Source organism: Falco punctatus (genome assembly GCF_963210335.1).
Source record: "Falco punctatus genome assembly, contig: scaffold_49, whole genome shotgun sequence".
Lineage (NCBI taxonomy): Eukaryota > Metazoa > Chordata > Aves > Falconiformes > Falconidae > Falco > Falco punctatus.
In genome coordinates this window covers 608,364-624,062 of record NW_027660175.1, presented here as the reverse complement: position 1 = coordinate 624,062, position 15,699 = coordinate 608,364, and the positions used below count along the sequence as shown (strand labels likewise).

At 51.3% G+C, this 15,699-nt stretch overlaps 1 protein-coding gene across 1 annotated transcript in view; it reads right to left on the bottom strand.

Moving 5' to 3' along the window:
- LOC308057705 (hydrocephalus-inducing protein homolog) overlaps positions 1 to 15,699 on the bottom strand; it is a gene marked incomplete at its 5' end in the record, with an annotated part of 99,736 nt that overhangs the window by 68,078 nt on the left and 15,959 nt on the right. The window contains 5 exons of the mRNA XM_080411762.1: positions 242 to 360; positions 1,872 to 1,971; positions 6,610 to 6,793; positions 10,001 to 10,202; positions 12,780 to 12,904. Of these exons, the coding sequence (XP_080267888.1) occupies positions 242 to 360; positions 1,872 to 1,971; positions 6,610 to 6,793; positions 10,001 to 10,202; positions 12,780 to 12,904 (730 nt within the window). The remainder of the gene's footprint in view (positions 1 to 241; positions 361 to 1,871; positions 1,972 to 6,609; positions 6,794 to 10,000; positions 10,203 to 12,779; positions 12,905 to 15,699) is intronic.

The following is a 15,699-nucleotide window of genomic DNA, read 5'->3' as shown; positions in this document are numbered from 1 at the left end:
CAGCTGGTCTCAAAGGGAGGTTGCCAAAAAGCAGCGACTGGGGCTTTGGGAACAACAGACACACCCTTCAGACCCCATCAAAACTATCCAGGTTCCACAAAACCTCCCACATTTCACTCACGTCAAATATTCCGTGCTCACAACTGCCGGCGTTGCCAGAAATCCCACAGGCCCACAAAGCTCACCGCTGCCCCAGGAGCCATCAGGATCCACCCCAACCCCGGAAAACCCCACTGCTCACCTCATAGCTCTGGGCTGATCCAACAGAAACCTTCCCGATGTCCAGCTGGTCAAAGCTGAAGCGCAGCTGGGGCCCTATGCCGCTCCCTTTGATGCGCAGGGGCAGCCTGGTCTCACGGCCTGGGGAGAGATCACCATGTCAGTACGGAATTCCTTCTGTTCGCCTGGATTTTCCAGGCAGCCTCGGAGCCAGTCCCTGACTCCGGGATGGGTGGCACCAGCACTAGATGCTCCGCGAGAAGATACAGGACCCCTCTCTTCCCTCAGGAGATATACTTTGGGGCTGGCTTCTCATTTCTAACCGAGTCCTTGGGCTGCTTTATAACTTAGCAATCACTTTGCACCCTGAAGAAGATACGCTGCGCATAAAAGACGATTTCGGAATTCCTTCCCATGCACTTAGACAAGCTTTGAAAGCCGTTCAGTGAAGGCACAAAGCTCACAAAACAGAACCAAAGATAAAAACCTGCTGTCTGTATCGCTGCCATCAGAGACGACCGCACAGGAGCTGAGAAAGAAGAGCCCAAGCACGGCCCAGCAGCCGGCTGACAGCCGCACCCCAGCAGCCTGCGGAACCCTGCCCAGTTACCGTATCAATAAAAAGCTGTTTCATGGCCTTTGCATCCGCCAGCTTGGAGCAGTAAGGAAGGGATCAAAGCAGCTGGGTTAGTGATCTCAGCACCCTCCAGAATGGGAGCCTGGCTGCTGGGGACCACGGGCCTCGCACCTCCTTCCTCTGAGATGGGGAAAATCATTTCTCTAGATGGAAACCTGACAGGGACCTCCCGCTCTTGAAAACCACCTCAAGCAGCACCACACGGACGGAGAGGAAGGACAAGGTAACCTGAACCACGGAGCTTGCTGCAAGCATTCCCTGCCCCGTGCCAGCACAGCAAAGCCATCACCTCTGTAAGGGCAAAGGCAGCGTAACTGGGTGGGTCAGTGATAACCGCTGCCAGCAAAAGACGTGACAGCACTTCTGTCAGCCAGGAGGAGCATAAAGCTTGTCTAGCAGACTGCTCGCCCCGTGCTTCCTGGGCAGGGAGCTCACCCTGCTGAGGGCAGCGAGCCCTGTACAACACTACGCAGATGCAGCACGGACTTGGAGCCACGAGGTGACCGGTCCCACGCAGGGAGAGCGGCACACGCCTGGTACTTTCACAGACACCCTGCGCTCAGCGGGGCTCAGCCACCTACGGTCTGGCAGCGCCTGGAGAGCGGGAGGTGACCCAGGGGCAGGGAGCACGATTCACTCAGCTCCTACCGCCTCAGGAGCCTGGCAGTGCATCCATGGATCCAAGGCTCATCTTGCAGGTCTACAGGGGCTTAGTGCTCCTCCACCAAAGCTCTTCTGCGGCGCAGCTCTCTGGCCTTTACAAACACCTTGCAGCAGAGCAAATGCCTGGTAGGAAAGCTTATCCCCTCACTGCTTTGGCTGCTCTAGAGCCACCAGTGGTCAGAGCCAGGCATCCCAAGCCCTGGCTCTGCACAGACCAGCTGGAAGCCACAGGGACAGCAGGAAGGTGCTGGCGCTGCCCTTCCTAGCAAGTCCACGGGGACCAAGTGGGCTGGAAGAGTATTTGTGCCCTGCCTTTGCGGTGGGTGGCAGGAGGAGGAGAAAGGAGCCGTACCTGAGATGTCGCAGTAGACTGTTTGTTGATAGACTCGGGCTTCTCGGGGTTTGAAGATCACCTTAACTTCAATTGAAGAATTTGGCCAGACATCTCCCTCCTAAAACAGAAGCAGACAACAAACCATTTATCCTCAAACGCTACATTTCTTGTTTGCAACCACAGCCCTGTAAGCCTTTATTTAGAGCATCAATGAAGAGCAAGAAGCAAACAGCACTTATCCAGGTTTGTAAGACTTTGGAAGCAGCTGCAAAAAATGTCAGTCCCTTACCTTTACTAGCACCTGGTAAAGGCTTTTTTTTTTCCTTAATTAGGGTTCTAATAAAGGAACCCAACTGGCTGGCTTCAGCAAATCAAGCATTTCTTCAGAAGTACCAGCTGATCTAAGCACAAGGCACCTTTTTCCTCCAACCCTTCCCTTGCATCCCTGTCTCCCTATGGCCATGGGAATGTTTTACCCAGATCAGAAGAGAGTCAGCAAGTCAAAGGGATTTTTCCACTCTTCGTTACAAACGTGCTGCCTCTTATACCCTCAACCTGTACGTGCATGTAACTCTTTAATGGATTCTGGTGAGTCAGGGCACTCGGCACCAAGTAGAACAAGCCCTCCTGCCTGGGGAGCAGTGAAGACCAGGTTCCTCCTGCCCTGTGCCGCCAGCACTGAGCCAGCTTGCAGGCTCCTCCAGCTGATGGATGACCTGAGAAGGGAGCTGAGAGTCACATGCAGCCCGGTTCTCTCTGCAAGGTGCGTACATCCCTGTTTCCCTGAACACAGGCTCAAACAAGAAGAGATGGCATTTGCTTACAGCTCCACACCTACTGCAACCAGCAAGCTCTTTTCCTTGCCAGGCTCTTGCTCCGGGATTTAAGTCCGGCCCATGGTACCAGTGTGTGCGCAACCGCTGCTTCCTCAGGGTCTTCATTCTCTCCCCCTCTCTCAGAGTCCTGGCACTGGTGCTCAGTCCCAGGGAGCCTCGTCATGTGTTTTCAGAGACATCCCTGGCTTCTAAAGGCTCTTGCTTCTTGCGACCGGTTTCAACAAAGGCACCACTGACATTCCCCTCCGTCCCCAGCACTACAAATGCTTCCTCATCCATTTGTTGGCATAAATATATGCGTCTCTGACAACCGTAATAATATTTTAAAGCAATGAAAAAAATAAGGAAGACCACAAAAAGAACAGTTATTTTTCTATGCACAAAGCTTGATTCTGCTTGCTGCTGGGTATTCTCCGTACTTTGTCCAGAAGAATCTTGAACTGACTGGAGCCTCCAGCACTGCCGCAGCATAAATATTAAACAACTATAATACTTCCCATCAACTTAGCACATAAGAGCTCAGAGGCCAGCCCCCACAAAAATTAAAGAGCTATGACATGCTGAGTTACTGGGCTGCACCTACAATGATTCCCTAATGCACAGCCTGCTCAGAGGGAAGAACAGGTAGAAAGAACTGTTTCCAACTCCAACAAACCAAGCGTAAGAACACAGAAGAAACAATAAAGTCACCTGGATTTTTCTCAAAACCTAGAGAAAACACTTTGCCAGATCAAATGGACTTTGTGTTTCTACCCAGCGAGCAACTGGAGGAAGATGAAGCATTACTATACGATAACACACTCGCTTGAGGAAGCAAACTGGGGACACCAGCCTGCAACCCACAGTCAGCGTACGAGACAGCAGATCCCTCGGGTCCTGCTGGGATGCTGCACGGACTCAAAAGCGTCCAGAGAGTAATCTTGAATTTATAGGAATAAAAGCCTTTGGGGTGCTGCTCCAAACAACATAAGCTCTGCTACGACACCTGGAGCTTGCCTAAGCCGAGCCACTGAGAAGAAACACTCAGATGACGGATTTCCCTGGCTTGGCTAATTAGAGTCTAATAACTCACCAGCGCTCCTCACCCAGCTGCTTGCTGTATGTTTAACAGACTGAATTCAGTGGTCTCACCCTGGGCAGGCAGTCCCTGGGGGGGCGGGGGGTGGGGTGTGCATTAGGCAGCTGCTTGCATTTGCTTCCAGCCTGACAGCTGTAGCTGAACACACACCCCGGCTCACCGGCGTTCTGCGCTCCTCCTTAAAGGGCGCTGCGTGGGCTGAGCTGCCCGGTGGTGCCCTTAGATCCTCCAGCTGCTGGGGTCCTCTGCCCAGAGAGCTGCTGACAGCCCTTGCTCGGCTCCTGCGTGACAAACTGTGCCTTGCCAGGCTTACCAGCACCACCCGCCACACAAACCATCGCTGCTGCTGTGCTGAGGAAGGACGTTAATGACATGCTGAGAGTAGTGACGATGCTTGAGGTCTTCATCTTAGAGGGGCACCAAGCGGGGAAGGAGAGCACATCCTGAGCCTTCAAACCAAATCTCTCCTTCCACTGGGGCCAGAAAACAAGCTTCTGGCAGCCTAAGGCAGCAGTATCAGTCTTTCAGGTCAACTATCTAACAAAGTACTCTTTTGCTGCTCGTTTCTGCTGGATCACAAGTCAGTGGTACTCACTGGTCTATTTTATGTGCCGCCATCAGATATATTGGCCTTGTGGACGCTTCGGGGCAGTTTGGTTATTACTCAGAGGCTGACAGAGGCAATACATCTCCCGTTAACGGAAGCAAGCGTAACACAATTCATAAGCAAAAACGAAGCTAAGCAGGAAAGGAAGAAAATTAAAAAGAACCGTTGGCCTGGTGAATATGTATCTGCTAACAACAGCGCGCTTTTCCAGCTGAGTGAGTTTAGCTGACTTTGGGATTCGATGAACTCCAAGGCCAGCACATCTGTGACAGAAATACAGCCGACATCTCCGATAAATCAAATCGGAGACACGCTCAGAAAGCCAGACTTACACAACAGCTTGTCTCCCACAGGCTTGGATGGCTGCTCAGAATGTTCATGCTCACATGCTAATTCCAAAATCACTGCCTCCTTTTTTGTTACTATTTTCATCCACAAGTTAACCCCATACAGGCTGAAATAACCTGCTGCAGCTTCCACAGAGAGCAACACCTGGCAGCTACCGGCCCGCTTACACAGCAAAGCTGCTGCACAAACCCTGCAAAGCCACCCTGCCCAGAGAGCCTTTCCAAGGCTATCGTCCCTCCAGCGGCCTCCTAACCTCTGGGAACCTCCAGCCGCTTCTTCCAAGGGTTTGATTCTTTCTATAGGGTGCTCCCAGGGTGATAGGTGGGAAGAGCAGCAGCCGCTTTTGGCCAGAAGGTCTGAGGCAGCAATGTCCAGGCTCTGGCGGGGCCCCTCCAGCAGATTTACACGGCGCTGCCAGAAGGGGCCTGCCCAAGCTAAAAGTTACGGGGCTGTCACCGGGGAGAAGGTTGTGGAAGTCGGCGGCAGTGCATTCTTAGATTTTACACTTGATAAAGAGGAAAAAATACTAACATTTGATGTGAAGACACCCATATGCCGGGGGGGAAGACAGACACCAGCGAAACTCTGAATGTGAAACTCATTGTTCCACAGATCATAGAATTAATGGGAATCAGAAGATTGATAATGCTGGACAGGACAGAAGGGAGAGGCTCCTGCAGTAGCCCACTTACGCTCAGTCCTAGAGCAAACTATAACATCAACACAGCCATTTAGGAAAGGTTTCCACTCAAGACTTGAGGCCAGGCTACACTCTGGCTCCGTACAGCGCTACACGGAGCACCAGGACTCAGTGGGCAGCCAGGCTGCTGGACCTCACCCTAATGCACTTCAGGAGCCCAAGAGCAGGTTAAGCTCGTTATGGAGGTATAGTCGGCTGTACTGGAGCAGGAGCCCTGGGACACGCTCCAAAACCGGCTGACACACTGCAGGATGCTCTTCATGTTCAGCTGATCAGCTCCCACTCCCTGCTACAGCCCTGCTGCTCCGACACAGGCTCTTGGTCACATCACACTGCTCTCAGCTGCGGCGGTGTGAAACTGCAGCTGTGCTGACATGGGGGGCTCTCAGCCTTGTACGGGCTATAGGAGCAACCAAGAAGAGAACATGATCCCCTTCCTTAAAAATAAATAACAAAACAATAGTTTCCCCTATTTTACAAGAAAGAAGAGGCTAAGATTATTCTAGGGTTTGCTCCAAGATGAGAAGGGATTTTACACTGCTCAGGCAGCAGGCATTCATCATCTCAGACCATGCAAATATTGAGAATCAGGGCTCTAGTTAATTGAAGGACATGAGGTTTTGTTTGCATAAATACAAAAGCAAAAACTTTTCTCTAAGCGTGCAATAGAACTCAAAAAAGTCCGTTTAAACCTGCCAGCCTTGCGTGCAGGCTCACAGACGACACTGGGAGGGAGATTCAGGCACGGTCTAAGTCCAGATTATATGAAGGGATTGGTCTTGCCGCAATTAAACTTGGGCTGAACTTGCCCTCCTTTCCATAGAGGACCTTTTCATTCTTCAGTATGTGAACTAATACTCATGGTTAATCCCCACACACTACGTGTAAGGAGTGCCCTTATATATAACCATCGATACCTCGGAACACTGTCAGGACACTTAGGAAGTGCCCTTAATTTACAGCCCTTGCAGCAGAACTCAGCTTTAGGCAGGCTCTCAACACCTGCCCGGAGCTCGCAGTTTAGAAATGCTTTTTGCAACAATCTCTCCCAGCCTCACTAGAAACCTCACGTCTCCCTCTAGGCACATCAAGACACTGATGCGGGGATCTGCCAAGCGACCTCATTCAGGGAGAAGGAAGAGGAGGAAGAGGAGGAGGAGGAAGGGAGGTTCTCAGCTATCACTTACCACTGGCTCAATGGCAAAAATATCATCAGAGAAAAGCATAGAGTCTTCCTGCACCTTTGCCCTCTGGTTCTGGAAGGCACGGGAGAGAAGGGCAAGGCGCTCTTGGAGCGTGGGGTCCACCGCGCGCTGCTTGAGAAAAGAATTCCTCTCATTCTCCTCCTGCTTCTGCAGCCTGCGACAGCGCCTGCAGCCATGGGGAGAGACAAACCAAGCAGATCATTTAATAAACAACATATTTGCAGAGACTGTCATGTAAGCGCAGGAGCAGCAACGCACTGGGGGAGGAACAGCAGCAGCAGCTCAGCGAGGGGCTGACCCCAGGCCACGGGGTCCCAAGCAGATCAGGTTATCACTCCTGCACTGGCACGGCAGGCACTTTTACGCCACACTCACAAGCTAAGAAGAGGGGTTTGAAAGCTAGCAGCCCTCCGGAGAGCCTCCTGGCTCAAAGCTACTGCCACGACTAATGCACAACCCCACCAACACCCTCAGATGGCTTTGCCGCCCATAGAGGTGCTCGGGGGAGACGGATGGAGATGAAGGAGCACCCACTGCAGTGCTTCACTGGGAAGCGGAGAAGCAGCCGGGCTTCAGCTGCAGGTTACCAGCATCACTTGTTTATCTTCCCTTTTGCACCGGCAGGGATAAGCGAACTGGCTGCTCCGTTGCCTACACTGCCATCCAGCAGAGGATCCCAGAGCACTTGCAAAGCAAACTAATGCATTCGGGCATCGCATCACTTGAGTGAAATTAACGGGTTTAGGTGCATGAAGCCAGAGGCCCTGAGAGCCTTGCCTGGCATTGAAACAGAGCAAGGTCTTAAAAAGATTCGTCAGGATGTGTTTGGTACTGTGCTCTGGGTGATGCTCTCTTTGTGTTGAGGTAAGAGAGAGATGGCAGGGCCTATTCCCTCCCACTGACCACGTTCAAGTAGAGGAATGTGCTCTGAATGATTAGAAAAGGTAAAGGCCTGTACTCTGAATAATTAGGAAAGGTTCCACTGAGGATGTTAAAGGAAAACCATGAGTCAGAAGATCATTGAACAAAGAAAGTTGAAAGGTTTACTCCACCTAGATCCCACCTATTATGAATAGAATGATTAGATGTCGAAATCAAATGAATATGTATGTAAAGATGTTGTAACCTCTCACAAAAACTGTATAAATTACCCGACTTTTCACTGAAAATTTCGGAGCTGGTTTGTCCGGTGCGAATCGGTAGCTCCCCAGTGTTGCACGAAATAAATACCTTTGCTGCTTAAAGACAAAATTAGTCTCCGAGCTGTTACTCTGTGCCGTTTTGGCATCAGCATTAGCCAATAAAGAAGTCAGCACCAGCACCTCTGAATCCAAACCCCTACATCCAGCCTTGAACCACTTCACCTTTTTCCTCTTTTGGGCCTTCTCCACAGAGCTTTGACACAGGTCACCTCTGCCTTACTTGGTAGTTGTAGCAGCGATCACTGCAGCGTTGAAAGCTCACAACCGAGAGGTGAGGAGGGAGCACTGCTGCAGAGCACTTGCTTCCCAGCTGGCACGTTGCTGTGCCCCCTTCACGCTCCAGTCCCCTGGCCACCAAGAACCAGCAGGTGACTACTCGAGGGGGGTGAGGGGAAGGCTCCGTACACAGAAAATCGAGGCAACACGCTATAAACAGGACAGCAGTCACCACCCAGCTGAATTCCAATACAATCAGCAAGGAAACACAGTCACGGACGTTCCTAGCGGCACACAGACAGAGCCTCGGGCAGATGCTGTCACCGGTGCCAAAAATACTTTCTTTGGCTCGCTCCCAGTGGAGTGTCGTGGGAAATGTTTCTCCATGGCTGACCTACAGCGCTGTGCATGAGGAGGGCTTCCAGCCACCGACATGAGCAACCCTCAACTCAGCCTTCAGCAACGGACAAGAATTCCACCACTACATCCCAGAAAGTCCTGCAGGAGGGAGACAGAGCAAGCCCCTGGGTAGACCTTGTGACGAGCCAGGTCTTTCTGGGTGACAGCAAAGCACAGGCTGCTGCACTGCCTCCTCCCATTGTCAAAGTCCTCTCTGCTCTCAAAAGATCTCAAAAGCTGCTCCGACAGCAGCACAGTGGCCTCAGAGCCATGACCACCCCTAAGACTGCAAGTAAGGAAAAACAAAGCGCCCTGGTCACAGTAAAGAACACAGGCTGGCATGAGATCAAGCGTCACTGCAAAAAAATTGGGGAAACACGTTAACTCTGGCGAAAGCTGGTTGCTTCTGAGGGGAGAGAGGATCACTCAGGGTCCTGTCTGAGACGGGCAGCTGGGGAGAGATGCGAAAAGAATGGCACAGGGAAGTACTAAGAGAAGGTCATGAGATTTTTTCCTTTAGCACACTGCGCTTGCACCAAAGTCACACACTGTGCAATTAAAATCAGAGAACAGTGGAAAACTAGGTTTGGCCTTCAAGGCATTTCTGACCTAATTACATTGAACTTTATTTGCTCAGAAGCCCTTAAAAAGTGCTCCAGTTGAAGGCAGTTTCCTGATCAGCTCTGGGTTCAGACTAACTCCTATACACCTACAGCCGTCCAACTCTGAAAAGTCACACAAGGACTCCCTAAATCACCCCAGCTTTGAAGTGTCGTTTCCAGTGCCTCCCCCTGGGCCAGAAGCGTTTCCTTGCTGCCCCAAACGGAATTTCAAAGCTTCAGAGACACCCTCTGGAGAGCCTGCCCCACCTCTCAGCACCGTGAAGACACAGGTGCTGACACCCAAAGGCACTTCCAAGTCCTGTCCCTGACTTCCCCGCAGAACCCTCCACCTCCAAACTCTCCCCAGCCCCGGAGAAGGGGCAGGGATACCTCGTTGTGCTGGAATCCGGGACAGCGCGAGGCAATTCAGCATCCTACAGCCGGATGGCCTCAACGTTCGGGGCCAGCAAAGCACCCTGCCCTGCGCACTACTGCAAAAGCAGGCTGAAGGAGGTTGCTGTCCAACCAGAGCTGGAGGGGAAGAAACTGCAGTGAATATCACAGCAGGTACGCTGCCTGCAGCTGTTAGGTGCTACTGCTCAACGCCGTCCCAGGTAAGGAGTGCCGACACTTTCCTCAGCCTCACAGACCCCCTGCCAGCCCAGGGACCAGGCCTCACTGATTTAGGGCTCCCACAGGTGGGAATTTGCTCTCCGAGGAAATGCAGTCATTGCAATCAGCCTTTCCTCCCCAAAACATCAGCTGGAACACGGATGGAACCAGAATGGGAAGCACCGAGCTCCATTACCCTGAAGCCCAGGGACACAGACCCGGATGCGGTGGATGCTTTATTTCTCCTACACCATCCAAAAAAGCACCAACATCCCTCTCAGGCCGTATGGTAGTTTCACCCCTGGGCAGTGTGTCTTACTGAAAGGAATCTTTCCAACGAACCTCAGCTTCTCCTGATCCTCCTCCTCTTGAGTAAGAAAAGCCTTCCACTGGAAGTGGGCTATGATTTTACTCCGGTTGTGGATGACCACACATCTGTGATTTGACAGCGTGATGTAGGTCTTCCCAACTGCCAAGGAGTTTCTGTCCAGCCTAATGTTGACATCTTCAGCGGCTCCATGAAGGCTTGTGTGCGTATCTTCACCTAGAACAAAGCAAAAGGCAGACATTGCTCATCGCCCTTGCTGATGGGAGTACAAGGAACGGAGGAAGCCACAGGGAACAGAAGTGTCACAGCTTTTAGCTGTGTGAGCAGTTCCACAGATCAATATATTTATTGCATCCCGAGAGCTGCATGTGTACAGCATGAGGATGTCCTGGGCACCACCTTAAGCACCTTATTTCTGGGTGGGCTTGTAAAGATTTATCCCCAAGGCGACACTATCTACAGGGAGACGTTTTCAGTGTGCCCAGGTGGCCTTTGGGTCACCATCCCACGCGGGTCACAGGGAATTCTGCATCTGAGTCGTTCAGGTGACTCTGAGGAGGCCCCACCTCGGTCACAGCTCGCCCAGAGTCTCCTGCAAGCACGCCACCAGGGTTGTGTCTCTCCTGATCCCTTGTTGCCAACAAGCGAAGGTGCCTGGGGCATGCAGGCAGAAGAGGGAGATAAAAAGAAACAGGCAAAGTGACAGCCCACGGCAGGATGGGACGCAGATGAGAACTTCACCGTGTTGGAGCAGCAGGGCCCTCACTTGCTGTGGGTCTGTGAAGATAGGTCGGAACGAGACCGGTGGGGCACGGCCCACACCCACCTGCCCATCACAGCCCTGCAAGTCCATTTCTTCTGCCTGGAGCCTGTCGGTGCCTATGCCCGAGCGTGCAAGTCTACACCGAGTGTTCCCAAGCTGTCCCACAACCCGAGCGAGCACACCTTTGCTTTCCACCTCAGACCGAAGAGGAGAGAGCCCCTGGCTGTGCACAGCAGCCGATTAACGCCTGGAGTCTTGCTGGAGCACCTGCCAGCCCTTCACCCTCCAGAAGAGACCCCCACCAAAGCGCCCTCACTGCCAGAGCTTCCAAACCTTCATTCTTCCCAACCAAGCAACTCCCGGGAGTCAACTAAGCTCAAACTTGAGCACCGAGCCTACTCTGCCTGTTGCAGGTGAGGGTCTCCCAGGTGAGAAGCAAACCCCAAACACGAGACATTCTCAATTGAAATGGCACTTCTGTGGAGCGTGTTTAAAGCCTCAGAGCCAGCCCCAGCTGAGAAGGGCAGCGACCCGGCCATCCCTGGAGAGCATCCCCCTGCCGAGGCAGAGCCTTCCCCTCGCTGCACGGGTTACAGCAAGGCAGCCAGGGGATGGACCTGCCTTTCCAAGGCTGCCACGCAACAGCACGGGGGAGAGCTGGCTGCCTTCTGGGTGGACTCCTTAAACCCTAAGCCAGACACAATGCGGCGAATCACAGTCGTGCCAGAAGAAAGAGAGCCCCTCTCTTGAAGGGAGGTTGGGGAATGAATCACCCTTCAAACAGATCTCTGCAGCCATTCCTTCATCTCCACACATGGAGAGTTCAGCCTTCGTGCCTGTATAACCTCAACTTCTCTGCTCTTAAGGGAGCCCAGGAGGAGTGGGAGGGATTCGTGGCCAGACATGAGTTATGTTGCGAGAGAAACAGCAACGTCCCCATGACTGGACAGCCTGCTTTCTATAACAGACAACTCAGCGTACAAAAATAAGGTTCAGAAGCGTTACAGAGGCAGGCGTGCTTTATAAGCCTTGCCTTCCCCCTCCGCTGAATCCTCGGCATACGTTGGCAAGCAGAGGAAGCAGGACCCAAGAAATGGGAGACATGCACAGTGCTTCGAGCATGCACAACTCCGGTTCATGGAAACATGACCTAATGCTCTACGGGACAACTAACTACGGCAAAATAAACTCCACGAAAACTATCATGGTCTCACTTCTAAACCCATGGCCACGTGGGTCTTGAAATAATGGGTATAGTTCTGATCTTAAAAAGCCAAGCTGAAGCCTTTGAAATTTAATTGTTCTTTCTGCCCTTCTCCAAAGTACAGAGCAGCTTCTATATGAAGACTGAACAGGATTCCTCAACCTAGAAATCACACAAGAGATAGTGTAAAAGCACAAACGGCCTGGGAAAATCCAAAGGAGGAAAAATTTGTCACCATTTGTTGTAAAACAGGAACCCAAGGGCCTGAAATAGTATTAGTCAGAAATTACAGAAGTGTAGTACCAGCACTTTCCCAAGGAATATTCCTTCCTTTGGAACGTACTGCCATGGGAGCCTACAGAAGCTCATAGCTACAAACCCGCAAAGCAACTGGACAAAGGCTTGGAAGGTAAAACCATCAGAAGTGATTAAACAAAGATGGGAATAAAGCCTCCAGCACAGAAAAATACTAACTCCAGGGCCCACGAGGCAGAAAGCACATACACTGCCTGCTTCTACACGCTTTGCTGAGCATCCCCTACTGCTGCTCTCCTGGAGAGGAACCGGGCACACAGACACACTTACACTTACGCTCCTGGCTGACACCAGCATCCCCCAGGGAGAGACCAGCACGCAGCCACACAGAACAAGGGCACACTCAGCCTTTGCCCCTTACCTGCTCACTTGAAGCACCAAAACATGCAGAGGTTTTGAAAGAAAAGGGTTTAGAAAGAAAAGAGTTTAGAAGGAGCCTGCAAAGCAAGTTTAACAGTCTTCTGCTTTGAAGGACGCAAAGCGTGGGCACCATGCAGTGTCCAGCACTTACCTGTGTCGTAGTCTACTGTCAGGGACCCGGAATAATCACCCGTCTTCTGTGGGTGGAAGTCCACTGTTACTTGCACGGCATCGCCAATCCCAAGAGTCCCAGCAGAGCGATCAACAGAGAAAGGGCTGCAACACAGACAGGCACATCAGGATTACTGTGGGACATTTGGACACTATGTGGCTGTCTCGCTCACTTCAGCTCACCTGCGCAAGCAAGAAGCAAACAAACCACAGATAGCAGAAGAAAAAGAGAAGAGACAGTATCAGAAACTGAGCCACCAACTCGACTCCTGAAGAGCTCCAGCCCTCAGAACATCCTATGCTATAAAACGACCTCGTCTCCCCCATACCCTGCATCCAGTTCTCTGCAGCAAGGCTCAAGAGTCTGACTGCTAGCGGTACGATCGGAGGAGGGTTTTTGAAGGGCACAGAGATGGTGAGGGTTATTTGCATGCACAGCCTGACACGGACTTCCTCAGGAATCCGTCTTGTCCTGCCACCTATACACCTCAAGAGATACAAATGTCAAGGCAATGCCTGTCCCAGTGAGATTGCAGCCTGGAAATCAGACAGGGAGAAGAGAATTTCTTCTTGAAGACCAGAGAATAACTGGAGTTTAAGTTGCAGAATTCAACTCTTTTTTTTTTTTTTTTTTTTTTTACCTTGAAAGCATCCTGGTTTTGCCTCAGAAAGGGCACATTTTATCAGTGTTTCAGTGAAAGCTGCTCTAAGCAAAGAAAAATCTGTAGGAGTGCAAAGGCACATTAGAGTGATACAGAAACAAGAAAACAAGACACAAAAGGAGTACCCATTTACAGCCTGAACAATTAAATCTCTAGCTAAATGAAGCACCATTAGCAGGAGCATATCGAGGCAAGTTTAACAGGAGGTTTTCGGTGTATTCACAAGCAATGCAGTCTGGGGCTCTGGGTTGTGATCCAGGCTTGGTAACTGTTTGCTTGGCCCGCTGGAGGAATTCTGTGCAATGCGTTGGAAATAATGATGAAAAGGTGTTGGTGTACTTCGGATTTAACACGAGCAATTATGATTTGTGGCCAGGTAAACAGCTCTTGGCTGACAGACACATAATTCAGTCCTTTAACGCTCAGGGAAAAGTCAGATGCAACATGCTCCTGCACAACAGCAGCTGGGCTTTGCAGCTCCTGTACAGCCTCACTTAGAAAGCAAAAGGTACTGGCTTTAGTGCTTTGCTGGTGGTCAATTTGTCACCTCAAAAACACCTTCCAGAGAGTTTCCCAGTGATTGGGGAATGCAGCCCACAAAAATAATGTGAAAAACTGGAGCCATGTGCAAGCTGAGCTTCGTTCATGTAAGCAGTGACAGCTGATGAAATTGCTGGAGTTCCTGCTCATTAAGGAGATATTGCTGCAATTAGGGGCCTGACCTGCTCCCATGACAACAGCAAGAACTTTGGTAGTGACTAATGGGGAAGCACTGGGCCTGCAATGTTCACGTGCTGGACCTGAGACTTTTGAGAGGGAGGAGGAAAGCCAAGGTGCCACCAGCCTCAGAACCGGACTGCTCTCCATGGCCCTGCACCTGCACTGGGGGTTGTGCCTGGTTATACTGGGCAGGGCTCTGCTGGTGCTCAGCTGGCATCACTGCCTGCTGGGGGAAAGGCACAGAAAAATTCCCCCCCACCTTTTTTTTTTTTTCTCCCACCCCTCCCGCCCCAAACATGGCCAGAACAGAAAAGCTGCTGTTTAAGGGCCACAATTCAGCACCACCTCCTATCCCGTCCCCTTGTCTGCATATCCCTGCCCTCAGATAGCTGGGATGGGAATAACACTCCTGAGGATGACTTCAGGGGGTGCCCGAGAAAGAAGGTATCTTCCCATCTTCAAATTATCAGAAGAAGAGGATCCCACCGAGGTCAGGACTCATTCTCAGGACTGAGAAACAGAGCACAAGTCAGACACCGCACCTCCTGCCTCCCACCCCATGCTGTACCCACGGGACAACTTTGTTACTGCTGTCGCAGCTTGGTATCCCTCACGTAGACCTGGTTCTCCAAGACCCAGAGGGATGCAAGGTCCATGCTTAACCTGAACTCTGAACTTCAGTGCACGTCACTAAGCTGTTCCCTGCAGCCTACAGATAAGAGATGCTAAGGAAACGTCCCTGACACACTAATAGCCACATGAAAGCCACTGCCAAGAGATGAAGCTGGCAGGCTAAACTCTGGCCTTTTAGCCATTAATTGTGAGCTGTTCTTTAGGATAATTCTTGTCCTGTTAGACCTACCCTGTTAGTGAATCACTACTGCTCCTGAAACGACAGGAAAGATAAGGTTTGGAGGTTTATTAATAGCTCTTCTTCTGACATCCTTTTTAACTATGCCCATTTGTACGTTTGCTTTGTTGTACAACATCTAAACTGTCACAGGTCCAGATCTCCCAGCGGTGCCTTGCAATCCCCGGCTTGTATAAACTCATCTAGCCGCACCAGCCCGAGGGAGACCTTCCCAGCAGAACCTGCTGAGATCTTGCCCGTTACTGCCCTGCAGAAAGGGAGCAACTCCAGACTAGTAAGCAATTTCATAGGGATCTGTTCTGGCATCTGTTGTCCTGTCTTTGTACATCCTGTGGTAACTCTCCAATCCCACACCTCGATGTCGTATATGGGTCCTACAGGGGGCTCCTAGCACTGCACCTTGTAGCATCATTTCCTGAGCTTTCAGAGCCTGGTGGGACATTCCTTAATGTATCTTCTCAGACGGATCCTCTCTGACCCCAAAGCACAGCGTAGCACAAGGTCTGTAACATCAGGAAAAGGCAGTGCTGCGCTGAGATCTGCTTCCAGACGCCATTTTCAACTGAAACGTACTGGAGTGACATTTATCTCCCTGAATGCCATGGAGAAGAAACTCGTTATCCAGCCTTAACAATGAGAACGACAGG